Below are 15,385 nucleotides of genomic sequence, written 5' to 3' on the forward strand. Positions count from 1 at the left end.
TTTCTTCGGTCTGCTATTAAAACAACAGTGTTTTTTTTTCGAGTGAACAAATAGATAAAGTGCATTTTAATTACAAATACTGATCACAAGTACTAATACTATCTAAACTTAATAAGTGAGTTTTGTTGCACAAAATAAGGATAAATATCTAAGTATTTCACAAGCAGCTCCTTCGATATTTGACATTTGCAAGTAATTAACTGCTCGTATACTTATACTTATACGCATATACCTACAGAGTAGTAAACATGGATACTTACTTGGATTTCAATATATCTACATATAATAACAGCAATGGAGTTGCTTACCTTCCGAACATAAGAAGGCTTTTCTTTGTCGTCCAAGGGCAACCATTGTTGGAACAACTTTTTAGGATGTTTCGATGATTTATGTCCGCAGTATGTTTTAAACCAATAGTTGGTATACTATACCACGTTCAGAAACAATTATCTACTTAAATTGAAATATAATGAGAAATAATTTTGATATTTCCAATTCAAATTATATGTAATACAGTGCCTGGATGTCTTATCAACATAATAGGTATTTCATTTGCCTAACTAGGTTTATTCGGTTGTGCAAGAACTGATTATAAAATTCTGAAGGAATAAAATGTACCAAATTAATTTGTTAAAGGTTTGAGATACATTGGAAGACGTTGCGGGATATCGAATTGAGAATTAGCCCTCAAGGCTACAGATTTTTTGTTGCTTGTACGAGTAAGCATATATATCATGTATATCAGATCATTGCAATTATTAACATACAATTGCATAGCTACATAGTAGGTATCAATTACCCAGTAGAATTAGGGATCCCCGCATGAGTAATACCTTGAGAGTACGGCAGTACTCTCCTTTACTCCCTATACTTCTTTGCATAAGCATGCTATTTTGTATATTCGCTTCTTAGATTGTTTGTCCTATGAGGGCGAGTAACGGGAAAACTCCCTTTCAACTCCCAAAAAAACCATGAGGGAGTTTTTATTACCAATTTCATATTCCTCTCAAGCGAGCAACTATAGATTACTCATAAGCAATAAGAATTACTTTAGCAAAGCAGCAAAATTATCTATTTGGGTGATATAAGACTAGAATGCTTTTTGAGGTTTCATTTAATTCAGACAAAAATTGTCAATAATCTTTTTTATAACAAACGAAATTGTTTTTCTGTTGCTCAATTGAAAAGAAAAAATAACGAAGAAATCTTTTCTATTGCTCCAAAATCATGCCAAAGAGAGTACTCTTTTATTCATCGTTTGAGGAGATCTTACTTGAATTTCAACTGGGTAAAAATAAATCCATTTGTATATTTATTTGTGAGCATGTACGCACAATTTTGTTTATTTATGCAGTAAGAAACCACAATTTCATGTGGAATAATGAATGACACACTTTTAAGCCTGCAGTGAAAGTGATCGTATTCAAACAAAGCAAGTAGGAAAATGCTCAATTCGGGCCGTGCCAAAATTTATATACCCGCGCACTTCTTAATACAATTTTATTTGGCGTGGCTGTTAATTTTGTAAATCAAACAAACTCATAAATGAACGGAAATTTAGTCTCAACACACATTAAGTGGACGTAGGTTTTTATTCGATCTCGATAATATTTATATCGCATATATTTATAAATGAGGTGAAGAGAAATTCGTTATGGAGACGATTTTTAAAATTTTGCTTGAAAAGCATATATTTTTTGAATTCATTATTTGTACCAAATTTGACGTAACGATTTTTTCTTTTAGAAAAGTACCGTTATATGGGAGGGGGTCTTGGTTATTCACCGAACTCGTCCATTTTCAATACCGATCTACCTTGTGCAATGAATAGTATGTGTTTAAGGGAAATATTATATGTATATTAATTTTTGCTTGAGTTATCATACGCACGGGCATCATCATTCTGAAACTTTGGTATATAAATAACTTATACACGAGGTTATTTATTAATTAAATTCTTACAATATTATGTACATAATAAAATTTATTTTTTTTTTAAATGCAGACCGAGTTAAGCTTTGCTTGAAGCAGCGAGTCGAACTCCTAACTCTTGAGAGAGAAAATATAGTGGATACAGAGCATACAATTAAAACATCAAATTAGTGCATATCATATATCACTTACATATATATTAGTTTAAAGAAAAATAAATGCACTTTTTTCTCGGCAGATGACTGTAGTGACAGATATCTCGTAAAGTATCCATCAAACAGTATAAAGTTTATGCTCGTTGTCAAGGTGACATTTCACATTACAAAATTCTTTTGCTGTTCATTCCCTTCGAAATTCGGTACATTTTACAGTTTTCTTTTGATGAAGTCAAAAATGCAAGTCAGGGCACTGAAATTGTGAATGTTGTATAGGGCACCAATACTGGAACAGTTAATTACGTCCAATTTTGGTTTTTTCGATTCCATTCAGGCATTTTTGATGTTAAAGAAAATGTCGATAAAATCACAGAAATAATCGAAGTTGGCTGGCATGTTAGTAGTCGTAGCATCACCAGGAACTAAAGATCCAACAGTTTTAAATCATTTGTAAAAAAATTTTACGCAAAAATAATGGATTTAGTTTTTCCCAAACTATATGCTTATACCTATTTGGTTTATTTTACAAGAATGATTGAATAAGAGATTGCGCCTTAAGAGCCCATGAATAAACAAACAAAAGGAAGGAGAACTACTTGTTTGTGAATGTTTCCACGGCAGTCGGTTCTACGTTGTCGAAACGACCCGGATTTATATCCGGCCAAGGCCTGTAACTCCAGCAGCATTCCCCGTATGTAAATATGGGGAATGTTTATGCTGCTACAACAACAACTTGTTTGTGAAAAGGAAGAGTAGACAAAAGCAATGCAAACAACCAAACACAAGAAATTCTACGCGCACACACATACTTTCAATATTACCAAGTCATTCGATGCATTTTCACAAGCATGTAACTTCAGTTTGTTTTGCTTTAGAAAAGGAGCTAACGTCAGACTTGTCAAAACCGCGAAAAATAAAGTAACTGTTTTGGCAAGGCGCCGCCTATGATACTCAATCCGCCTTTATGTGGCTATATACAACCCAAGACGAATCTATTAAATGTGGTATCGGTAAATCATCTGATTTGTTTCCTTTTTTTCTTTACCCGTGTCCTTGTGGCTGTCAGCCCAGAACGAAACAAAGCGAATACACTCTCTTTTTTTCACTTTGCCAGTACTTCGCTTTTTCAATCAAACGTACAAAACATTGTTGTTTAGTTGTCTAGTGCCACCACCTTTAATGAGTGCGCCTTGATACAACGATTATGGGAACTTAATGTAATATCTTTTTGAACAAGTCTCGCGAGTATAAAAATTGGAAAATATTTTCGGAAAATGAATAAAAAAATGCATCGAAAGTGAAACTGACGCTTTAAATTGAACATTTTGGTTTCCTTTTAACTTAGTTGCATACAGTTGTAGTTCGTTGACTTTTGTGTAGTCGTTGCTAAACAATTCACGTTAGAAATAACATCCCGTGACGCACAATATTTTACATTACCTTGGCGCAATAGTAAAATGAATTTACCACCAAAACATTAATAATATATATACATATGTTCAATATATGAGCCGATTATTTTGAAAGTAGTTTAAGTCCATTATTTCTTATATTGAGATATTTAAGGGTTTGCGTTTGAATTGTTTCAAAAATATTGTTAGCTGGTATTAAGTTGTTTTTATGGCTTTGTGACTTCAAACATGTTAGAATATATTACGTGTGTTTCAGAACCTAAAATGGACTTAAACCACTTTCAAAATTAATGAAATGACTTTTTTGTTCGTGAAAACGAATAAGATCACTTTGTGTTCTTTGTTTAATATTATTATAAGTTAATTTTTTTACTTAAAGTTACTCCACTACGTTTATACAATTCAAATATAATTATTACATGGGACTGATAGCAAACAAAAAAAACTTTAGTTTCACTTAGTTTCTAATATTGAACAAATTATCCAAAAGAATTGTATACCTAGTGATTCCTGTAAATAGTTATATTTTTAAGGTAAGTTCTTGAAATTATTATTTTAAAGAAATTAAATAATAAAGGGTGATTTTTTAAGTGCTATAGGAAAGTTTTTCAAAAAACACGCCTAAAATTCAGAAAAATTCATGAAATTTTTATTTTAATCGATAGTAGAGTCCATAGAATTTAATTTTTGAATTGAATTATTTCACGTTCGGGACCTGTCACCGGGACCATTTGGCCACCCAGATCGTGCGATATAACGCCTTTAGATAATTTTTTGGGGGGCTGTGTTAAAGCTCATGTCTATTCAAGCCTGCTTCAATTAACGCATTGAAAGATAACATTAAAGCATTTATACGTGAGATACCGGCCGAAATATTGGAAAGAGTATGCCAAAATTGGACTGAGCGGATGAACTATTTAAAGCGCAGTCGCGGTCAACATTTGCATGAAATAATCTTCAAACATTAAATTATATGGTCTGTACTATCGATTTAAATAAAAATTTCATGCATTTTTCTGAATTTTACGTATGTTTTGTTTTTTTAAAACTTTCCTATAGCTCTTAGAAAATCACCCTTTATATATACATATAATATAATTGGCGCGTACACACTTTTTGGGTGTTTGGCCGAGCTCTTCCTCTTATTTGTGGTGTGCGACTTGATATTGTTCCACAAATGGAGGGACCTACAGTTTCAAGCCGACTCCGAACGGCAGATATTTTTATGAGGAGCTTTTTCATGCCAGAAATACACTCGGAGGTTTGCCATTGCCTGCCTAGGGGCGACTGCTATTAGAAAAATGTTCTTCTTAATTTTGGTGTTCCATCGAGATTCGAACCAACGTTCTCTCTGTGAATACCGAATGGTAGTCACGCACCAACCCATTTGGCTACGGCGACCGATAATTACACAAGTTATTTTAATTATAAATCTATAAGTAAATTTTTTTTTTGTTACCTGTGCCACTATCTGAGGTAATTCCAGTGTAATCTTTGTCAGGCATATTAAAGTTTATAATTAGACCTTAAGAAACTATTTAAACTATAATTAATAAACACGACTATTCTTATTGCACTGTTCAAGAATAAACACTTTCATATTACCAACGCCAATTTATAATTTTTTCCCGTTATAAATTTTACTGCGTCGTAGTGAATTTTATTACTGTACTGTGCAATAATGCATTTTTTTGGATTTTTATAACATAAGACATTCCATATCAAAATTATTTCTTTCAGTGGACTTAAACCACTTTCAAAATATTTTTTTTTGCATTTCGTTAACAAGCTAATTTTCAAGTGCCCCAAATAATAGCGATTTTAATGATAATACTAGACTTAAATTGTTTATAAAAAATATTATATAGGATTGTGATTATTGTTATCATTAACTAGAATTTATTTTAAATGAACTTAAACCACTTAAAATAAACGGCTCATATGTAATATAGCGTGGCGCAAAATTAATCACCTTATCTGAAGGTTTATAATTTTTGCAAATGGCTTCGTAGGTCAATCATATTTAACACCTGTGAAGCTGCAATATAAAAATAGGTAAGCAATGAAGCGCGCATGGATTAAAATACATATTCCCATCCCTCAAAAAATTTTTTTTATTTGGTAAAAATATTATTCAAGAACAAAATTATGATTAATTTTGGTCCTTCAAGTACATTGTTCTATATTCATCTAGATAATGTAAAATCTCTTTCCGTTTCTGATTAAGTGAGTGCAACATTTGTGAAAATTGCCAAGGATACATATACTATGTGTACGTGTGTGGTAAATTTTGAGATTTCGGTATTTTTTATTCGAAAAAAATTAAATTAAAGTTCCTGGGATCCCGTAGTGATTCTTTACAGGTTTACTCCAGCCTCCATTTAGTTTGCGTATGAAATTGGGCGTGGTCGGGTTTTTCGATAACAATTTCCTGAGCTTAGCCGCTTCGTTAGTGCGTTCAATACTGCCGCAGAAGCCTTTCCATGACTTTCTTTTGACCCTACGCACATTTTTTCGTATGTGCTTCGTAAATCGTTATATTCGTCCCAACAAGATTCATTGTCGGATTCTTTGGCTAACTTATAGAATTCTAATACGTTGCGCCTTTGTGATCTCAGCTCTTTGTTCCACCAAGTGGTCACGTACGGGGATGCATGCCGTGTGGTATGCTTTTCTAATTGTGTATGTGACTGCTCTAACATTCTCTTCCAGTTCAACATATGAGCTGTACTTATTAGGTCTCAATCGTTTTTGCAAAAGCCCTTTTCTGAACGTTTCCCCAGTTCGAGTTTCTAGGATTTCTGAGGATAGTGCGTTTAATATTGGATGAGAATGCTATTTCGAATTTTATGAATTTATGGTCGGATAGTGATCGCGTTTGTAATAATTTCCAATCTTCTACCATAGTAAGATTACTTGTAAAGAGAGTAACATCTAGAACATTTTTCGAGGTCGGTCCAATAAATGTTGGTTCCTCACCCCGATTAGCTACTTCTATGCTACTTTGTTTAATAAAGTTAAGTAGAGGCTTACCTCTGTTGGAACTCCCCTACAAAGTATGAGGCGCGTTCGCGTCGGAGCCTATCACCGGAGATTGCTTTCTACGCTCATCTTCTTTAACCAGCCTTTGAAATTCTTCTGGTAGTGCTTCCCTCTTATGCGACATGTAACAGGACCCAAGAAGTACAGCTTCATTCTTGCCGTCATATATTGTTATTTCGTTTATATCATCCGTGGAGAGATTAATGTTAATGTAGGAACATTTACTTTTTTTTCGAGCGTGTTTTCGTTTCTATCGGCTGGATTGCGTTTCTTATAAGCTTCCAATGCTCCACGCCATTTTTCCGACTAGAGCATACATCTGTATGATGTAATCATTATGCAGTAAAATGACATGATTTAGTAGTAACTTAGTTACATATGTGCGCACACACGGGAGTACGTCTGTAGGTGTTGATTGGTGTCAGTGATGTTATTTACTTGTTTTTCGATTCATAAAAATGATATTGATAGTTAATCTTATAATTGAAAACCCTCTGTTCATTGAAAATTTTAAGCATCCAAGACCTTGTAATCAATTGGTAGCAGGCACAGCTTTGACATAGCTCCCTTGTTTATGCCATTTGAAATTTGAAGTACAGCAACACGCGCTATATCGTCCTTTCCGCTAGCAGTATCCACAACTCTACCTGGTGACCACTTGAGCGGAGGGTAGTTCTCTTCCTGAACTAAAACCAAATCACCAGACTTTAAGTTTACTGAAAATAAATCCAGTAATTGTTCAGTAAGCTATGAAGTCATCATGAATCGTTTAACGCCAGAACAAAGCCTCCAAATTGTTGAAACTTTTTTAAAATTAATTTGTTCGCGATATTATTTCTTTTCAAATAAGGAGGGAGCTGGCATTACGGTGAGTGAGTTTCCAAAAATTAATCAGCTAAACATCGGCGACATTTGGTTCCAACAAAACGCCGCAGCTTTCATACAATGCGCTTAACAATCGATTTATTGCAATATTCGAGATACTTTGGTGCGTAAATGAAAACACTTTTCCTTTTTTATTGCAAAACTTTTATTAATGTTCAAAATGTACAATTTAATAACTAATTAAGAACTTTTGTCTTGTCGGAATGCAAAAATTAACGGAATGGGAAAAATAACGGGAGCACAATATGAACCGCTGTCGCTCGTTACAAATACCACCAGTTAGTTATTTTGATTGGGACCCCCAAATTATTCCGCTCTCAAATGCTCTTGGCTGAAAAATAATTTAATTAGGTCTTGTAATTCACGCATAGCCCCGACAAAATTAGTGGAGTCAGATAATTTTAATCAGCTCTAGGGAACCTCCTCCATATGATATAAGATGTATGCTAATAAATTTAAAATTTCTGGAGGTAAAGAGGGAGATGCTATCATTATCTTTCCTTTTTAAAATTATAACTAGTATTATAGACCAGGCCCCTCTCCTTGAACGTATTTATTTTAATACAAGATTGAGGGGTTTGCGTCGCATTTAATGTTTTCATATTTCACATTAAAAACTTCAGTCAGCCAAAACATTTTTTTAATTAGTTGTTTTCTATCTTGGGTTATTTTTTAATTTGCTTTATTAGCCTGTAAGAATAATGTATGTATGTATTCGTAGACAAAACTAGAAATAAACAATTATACTATAGAATTATAGAATTTTATACCACATATACTATATAAAGTATCATAATGAAATTAAGCGCCGCAAATGTGTAAGAAAATGCGATTGCAGGTATTTACTAAAATAAAGGGTTTTCCAATAACAGGTGTTACAGGTGAATGGATTGCGTTATCGAGAGATGATTAAGGCTTTTTATGGCCGGAATTGGATGGTATTGATTTGGACAACGTTTATTTTCAACAAGACGGCGCTACATGCCACACAAGTAACAAAAGCATTGATTATTTACGGGAAAAGTTTCCGAACCGTGATATCTCTCGAAGAGGTGATCACAATTGGCCACCGAGATCTTGTGACTTAACACCCTGTGTCTTTTTTTTTGGGGGCAACGTGGAAGAAAGAGTCTACCCCAATAGCCCATGGTCGATTCAAAACCTCAAACATGGAGTTCGTGAGGCTATCGAGCAAATAGGGCAGCCACTTTGCAATTCGGTTATGGAAAATTTCATAAAAAGGATATTGTCCTGTAAGCGTGGTCGTGGTGGTCATTTGCCTGATGTTATTTTTTCACTATTAACGGCATACCTTCCTCTTTATAATGAAATAAATATCCAATCATTTATATTTAAAAAGCGCATTTGCTTTGAATATCAAAATAACAACTCCTCTTGGAAAATCCTTTACATTAGGGATACTCGCATACTGATATTGCAAGTTTACATAGCACATTATCATTGCAACATATAAGTATATATATATATATATATATACATTCATTTGGCCGAGATCCTCCTCCTATTTTTGGCGTTCGTTTTGTTGTTATTCCATTATCATTATAATTGTAATACACATTACACATTTCATAGCAGGAAATGTGTGAAGATTAAAAACAAAAATAATAAAATGGCAAATAAAAAGAAAAAATTTTGTTGCTAGTTTTGTAACGGTTACTTAATAAAAGTCACTCGTAATCCGTAGCATATATTATGTATTCCACTCCATAATTTTATCCGACCATATAGGTGCATCGGATTCCAAATACTCCTATTATTCTTTGGAAGATGAAGCACTCACCAAAGCAACGGTTATAATATTAAAAATACCACCGTATATACATATACAAATTAACGAATCCATTTTGCAGTAAACTGATTTGTTTTCTTTTTGTTTTATTTAAGTGTTGGAGACCGAAGCAATGCATCAGCGAAGCACATCTGAATATGAAACAACCAAAGACTTTGACTCTTATGTTTGTTCACTAAGTTCTGAAATGAAAATTCTTGCCAAAGAAGAGTTGCACGAAGACGATAATGTACGCCAGCAAGCATTAAATCAGTTCCGTGAATGGATATCTAAACACCCATCTATCAAGAAGTGCCGCACCGATTCTGTGTTCCTGCTGCGTTTTTTACGCACGAAGAAGTTTTCCGTTCCCGAAGCATGTGAAATGCTTGAACGCTATTTAACGATACGTCAATTATTTCCGCAATGGTTCTCGAAATTGGATATTACAGAACCAGTAATCAGTGAGATTTTTGACAATGGATACATAGTACCACTTCCTCAAAGGGATGAAAATGGCAGACAAATAATACTTTCGGTGGCGAGAAACTTTGATCCTTATAAATATACCTCTGTCCAGATGGCACGCGTGCACTCATTGATTTGCGAAGGCTTGCTAGATGACGAGCAGTCACAAGTGGCTGGTTATGTGTATATCAATGATGAGAGTGGAATAAATATGGGGTTTGCAAGCCTTTGGTCTCTTTCTGATTTAAGAAACATGATTAAATGCATACAAGTAAGTAGAAATGTTGGGCTATTTTGAAAGATAATTAACATCTCTTTGTAGAATTCCACTCCAATGAGGCACAAAGAAACACATTTCATGAATATACCGCATTTCGCAAACCGTATTATCGAATTGGGAGTGTCACTACTTAGTGATAAATTAAAAAATCGTATAACTGTAAGGTTTTTGAATGAACTTAAAAGCATACTTCTTGAAATTATATTTATTTGTTTAATGCAGGTTCACAAGTCACTTGATGCTTTGAAAGAAAAAATAAACCCTGCAATACTTCCCCAAGAGTATGGTGGAACGATTCCTATGGCTGATATTATTAAGCAATTTAAATTAAAATTGCTACAAAAGCGAGAAGCGATCCTATCCCTTGACGACATGTGCATTGAAATTACCAAATACCCAAATATATCATCAAATAATGGAATAAGTGATGTTGATGTGGGAGTTGTAGGAAGTTTTAGAAAGCTGGAAGTGGATTGAATGATCATGCAACACCTTTTCAAATTAATTATATTTATATTACAAAGCCAATAACGAAGAACTGTACATTTCAATATAATTTTCACCATCATACCAATTCTTAGATTTTTAGTGGGCATTAGTGAAGAACATATACATTACATGCGCCATCTTTTATGTCGGTATGAAAACATTGAATAACTTTGAAAAAAAAACTGATTTGTATAAGGGAGGTATTTTTATTTGGTTTGGGTATTTGCAATTTATTAAAACTATTTTTTGAATACAATATTAATCAAGTGGCCACCTTTATTAGCAATCACAAACTGCGATCTTTTTTCTGCGCTTGCCATCACCTTGTCAAGCATTTCGGGTTTTATAGCGTCGATTCCGACACGAATGTTTGCCCTAAGCTAGTCAATAGTCTGCGGCTTTTTGGCGTAAACCTTACTTTTTAGATAGCCCCAAAAAAAGAAGTCCGGGGGTTAAGTCAGGGGATCTGGGGAACAGTCGATGTCGCCTCTTTTTGACACTAAATATCCCGAGAATTTTCGTTGCAGAAATTCAATTGTTGCATTCGCAGTGTGGCATAGCGCATCTTGTTGAAACCAGTAACCGTCTAAACCTTTCGCACGCATTTGCGGGCAGACATTATGAGCCAGCATTCATCAATATCGGTTTCCATCGGCCGTTTCGTTTTCTCGGTAAAAATATGGCCCAATGATGGTTTTGGCGCAAAAGCCGGCCCAAACAGTTACTTTCCGGTCATGCAATGGCGTTTCAAGGATCTCGTGTGGATTCTCAGTTCCCCAAATGCTGCAATTTTGTCTATTCACGCTGCCAGAGAGGTTAAAATGTGTCTCGTCAGTCATTATAATTTACTTCCAAAAATTGGGTTCAGTGTCAACTATTCGAGCGACTGTTTGGCCGTATTCCAAGCGGCGTGAATGGTCTGACAGCAATATTCTTTGTGTCAATTGCCATTTATACAGAAAAAAATTTAAATCATCCTTTAAAATGCGCCACATTGTAGTTTCACTGACGCCAAAATGCTGAGCGCGACGACGATACGACACTGTTATCTCCTGGGCAACGCTCTCCCTCACTGCTTCAAAAAGTTCATTTTAACATCTCGGTCGTTGATGAACGGCATGTTGACGATCTCCAACTGTCCCGTGCTCAAAAAAATTCGACACCAAACGACGAATAGTATTGTCAGACGCCGTCTGTCGTCGCGATACTTTTTGCGATATGCGCGTTGAGTTACAACAGTAGAACTATTTTCGATGTATAAGCGATCCATGGTTGAAATTGTACTGAATTGACGTATCGAAAACATGTATGATGAAGTCAATCGGTTGGTAAATGACAAAGTTATTCAGTGTTTACATACCGACATAAAAGATGGCGCACTCTTAACCCTTCAATGGTTTTTTGAGGATTGTCATACCCCATATATTTTCGTATATCGAAGCGTCGCAGTGTGCATTATTTAGTATTTGCACTGATTTGATGTACATACTCGTAGATATGTATGTGGCTGACTGACTCGACAGACTGTCCCATTAATAAACTTCCACGGATTACTTAACATAGTCTCATAAATATAATAAAAAAAAGAAACAAATCTGAAAAGGGTTTTTTTCAAACATTTTCAACTAAAAAATATAAGTTATTTTTTCACTTTAAAACACAGTACTAAAATTTTAAACATTGCATAAATTTCCAAATTTAATCAGTTTACCATTTATACTCAAACCTACAAGTAAACCAATTTTAGAAGACTTGGCGATAATATCCAAAATAATTAGATCACTCTATTATTATTGATTTAAAAATTCGTTACAATTTATTCTGAAATATATACTGCTCAAAAGTAATGTATTGTGATTTGAATTAACCGAAATCTTTATGGTTTTTTCTAAATATTTATTTTAACGTTATGATGTATCGTCGATAAATAAGCATGAATACGTTAAATATGCTGCATGTTATGATAAACTAGCTGTACCCGGCGCGCGTTGCTACGCTAACAACTAATATAAATTTAAGTAAAATAACTTTAAAGAAAAATCAGTACACAAATATTCAATTCATTCTAAACCATTTTACTGATTTTGTTTATTTCGAAAAAATCGGTTGAACGGGGCAGAAGTTGCTACTACTCGCGGATATACAACAAACATTCATTTTTATATTGAAGAAGACGAACATATATGTATAAAGAAGACGAAGATATGCTTCAATTAGTCAAATTAAGGTGGAACAAAATATTTGCAAAGTTTTTGGAAGAATTTGGTGAGCAGGGGATATTTTTGATTCCGAGAGATATAATATTTTAATTTTGGGGTCATTAGCTTCGATAAGAAGGTCCTTTACTGAAACATTGAAGTTTTGCTTATCGGATTGATTGTAACGTTGGACATAAATTTAAAATGTGTTTAATTGTGAGATCTTCTGATGTGCAAAATTGGAACGTAATGGCGCGGGTTAAAGCGCCAATAATGGTGATTTTTGTTTTCCCAGTATCGAACTAACTATGTTTCTTAAAATGTTAATTATGGCGTATATATTATTTGTATTTATATACATTATATTTATTATACTTTATACAAGTTGATAAGGATTCACTGAATATCAAATATTTACTTATTTATGCTATTTTCCAAGCGAGCATTGATCTGTGTTCCCCACAGAAGACTGGGGCAAATGATGGTGCATAGTGTTTTAGTTATTAAAGTACGTGAAGTATTATCAACAATGCTAATGGCTGTTATATTTTCGCATCTGGAACCATCAGTCCAACAGGTATTCCATCTGTAAAATTTATTCCGTAAGTATTAAAGTGTTGCTGAAATATTGCTGGTGAAGTTTCCTCTTAGTTAAATTTTGATAAATCCATTGAAGTGCCACTTTCCTGTGTTCCCATCCAAGGCGGGTTTCGACCGAAGCATCTAGCATTATTTTTTAGCAGAATATTTAGACTTTTATCGATATTTATTTGGCATTTCGCTGGGGATTCTTTGTGTGATGTATTGCGCCGATGTATGACCATATATAGGGAACCATAGTCGATTTGCGTTAGGATTGTAGGATTCATATTATTTATTAGAAAATTCTTATTGCTTTCCCGTTTTACGTTGACCATATTATAGGGAACCATAGTCGATTTGCGTTAGGATTGTGGGATTCATATTATTTATCAGAAAATTTTTAATGCTTTCCCGTTTTACGTTGCTTAAACATTTAATAGCATTAACATTCTTCTGCATCGATTTGCATAAATAGCATACATGCCCGTTTTGGTTATATTCCTATACATATATAATAACTCGGTGCTACAAAATAAAAAAAATTCAATACTTTTAAATGATTTAGCAGACATTGTAAAAGCAATTCGGTGATGTGGAGATGTGATGTAAATACCGTAACTGCATAAAATCCATGTTTTTACATTCTTAATTTCAAGCGAATGCAATATTAAAATTTTTTTGTTTTTAATTTACACAATTTTATACGCCTTCCATCAAATCTGTAAGAAATGTCTTTGATTTAGAATTATTAAAAAAAAGAAGGACGCACAGAAGTAATTTATAAAAATTATGATATCTGATACAGGCAGGAAAGACAGTAACTTTCCGTTGAGAAGTATCTGATATAGAGCGAAAAATAATTTTAAAGTAATGAATATCTGTACGCTATTCATATGTCAGAAGATTTATCAGTTGAACTGTCAATAAAGTCAAATATTTACCTAGTTTTCTTAACAGCATCAAAAAGATTTTGAGAAAGCATTTCCCTCTAATACATTTCAAGCCATATTTAGCAGTCTTTGCAGCACAAAGTGTTGAAAAAATTTTTGATTCAGCATAGGAACATTATTACGAGGATTACCTCTTCCCAGTAATGAAAACATACCAAATTGCTTTATTGTTTTTCAAAATATTTTTCTTGGAAGTCAATATACTTCTGCATTGGCTTGATCCAATTTTCAAAGCACTTTTGGCACTCAAAAGTGGATACCTCCAAAACGAGCTACTTAAAGACCTTAACAGCTTCTTCAGATGTTGAAAAACGTTAACCTCGTATTTTATCTTTGATGTCCATGAACGAAAAGAAATCATGGGGTGACAAATCAGGGCCGAAAACTTCAGGCAAAAGAATGGTTTTGCACCACCCAGAATTGACTGTTTTTAGTTCCTCTAGTGGTATAGTTGTAACATGGCCAGATTTTCCGAAAAAACAGGTGACCGTTTGCTTTGAGTTGCTTCTTCCGCGAATAACTTTTGTTGGATTAAACTCGTCTTGGAACAGTCATATTGCCGACTCCTGTTTTGTTTCCTGCTCATATGCATAGATCCAAGACTCGTCACTTGTTATGAAGTCAAAGACTTGCTTTGAACTCAATTTCTTGAATATTTCTTTATACCAATCGACACGCGTACATTTTTGGTCAATTGCCAAATTATGCGATAATCTTATTCACGACCCATTGTTCACACAATATTAAATACTTGGATACAAGTACTTCCCACCCAGACGAAACACTGTTCTGCATCAGAACGCCTTGGATCATATTTCGGGCTATATGATTAAAGAGCTCAGTCTTGTGGATGAAATAAGTACGGAAAACTCGATCACATGGGTAGACCAGGTATCAATGTGATTCCTCAACAAGCTGCCACCACATTTTTTGGCTAGCGTAAAAATATTAGAAACCATTTTTCACAACCTGAATGGATTAGAAATAGCGCGTTCCAAACATATACATTAGCGATTGGTGGACAAAAGCGCGAACGTCAAATTATCGGAAAGTGTACAAAAGTTATTTTTTAAATGCCGAATAAATTTCCGAATGCGAAATCTTAATAGGCGTTTAAAAATGAAGAAAGCAAAGCAGATGATATACGCGTATATATACTGTTGTGGCTTATACCCTTATTGGAGTTTGGCCGAGCTCCTCCTC

General features: G+C 34.1%; 1 protein-coding gene across 1 annotated transcript; it reads left to right on the plus strand.

Moving 5' to 3' along the window:
• Positions 1–13,350, plus strand: LOC128859798 (clavesin-1). The gene is made up of 4 exons (XM_054096884.1): positions 1–115; positions 9,332–9,954; positions 10,006–10,122; positions 10,186–13,350. Coding segments are annotated over exons 1-4 (996 nt in total). The 5' UTR covers positions 1–114; the 3' UTR covers positions 10,441–13,350.
• The last annotated feature ends 2,035 nt before the right edge of the window (positions 13,351–15,385 follow it).

This window comes from Anastrepha ludens, chromosome 4, assembly GCF_028408465.1.
Source record: "Anastrepha ludens isolate Willacy chromosome 4, idAnaLude1.1, whole genome shotgun sequence".
Classification (NCBI taxonomy): Eukaryota; Metazoa; Arthropoda; class Insecta; order Diptera; family Tephritidae; genus Anastrepha; species Anastrepha ludens.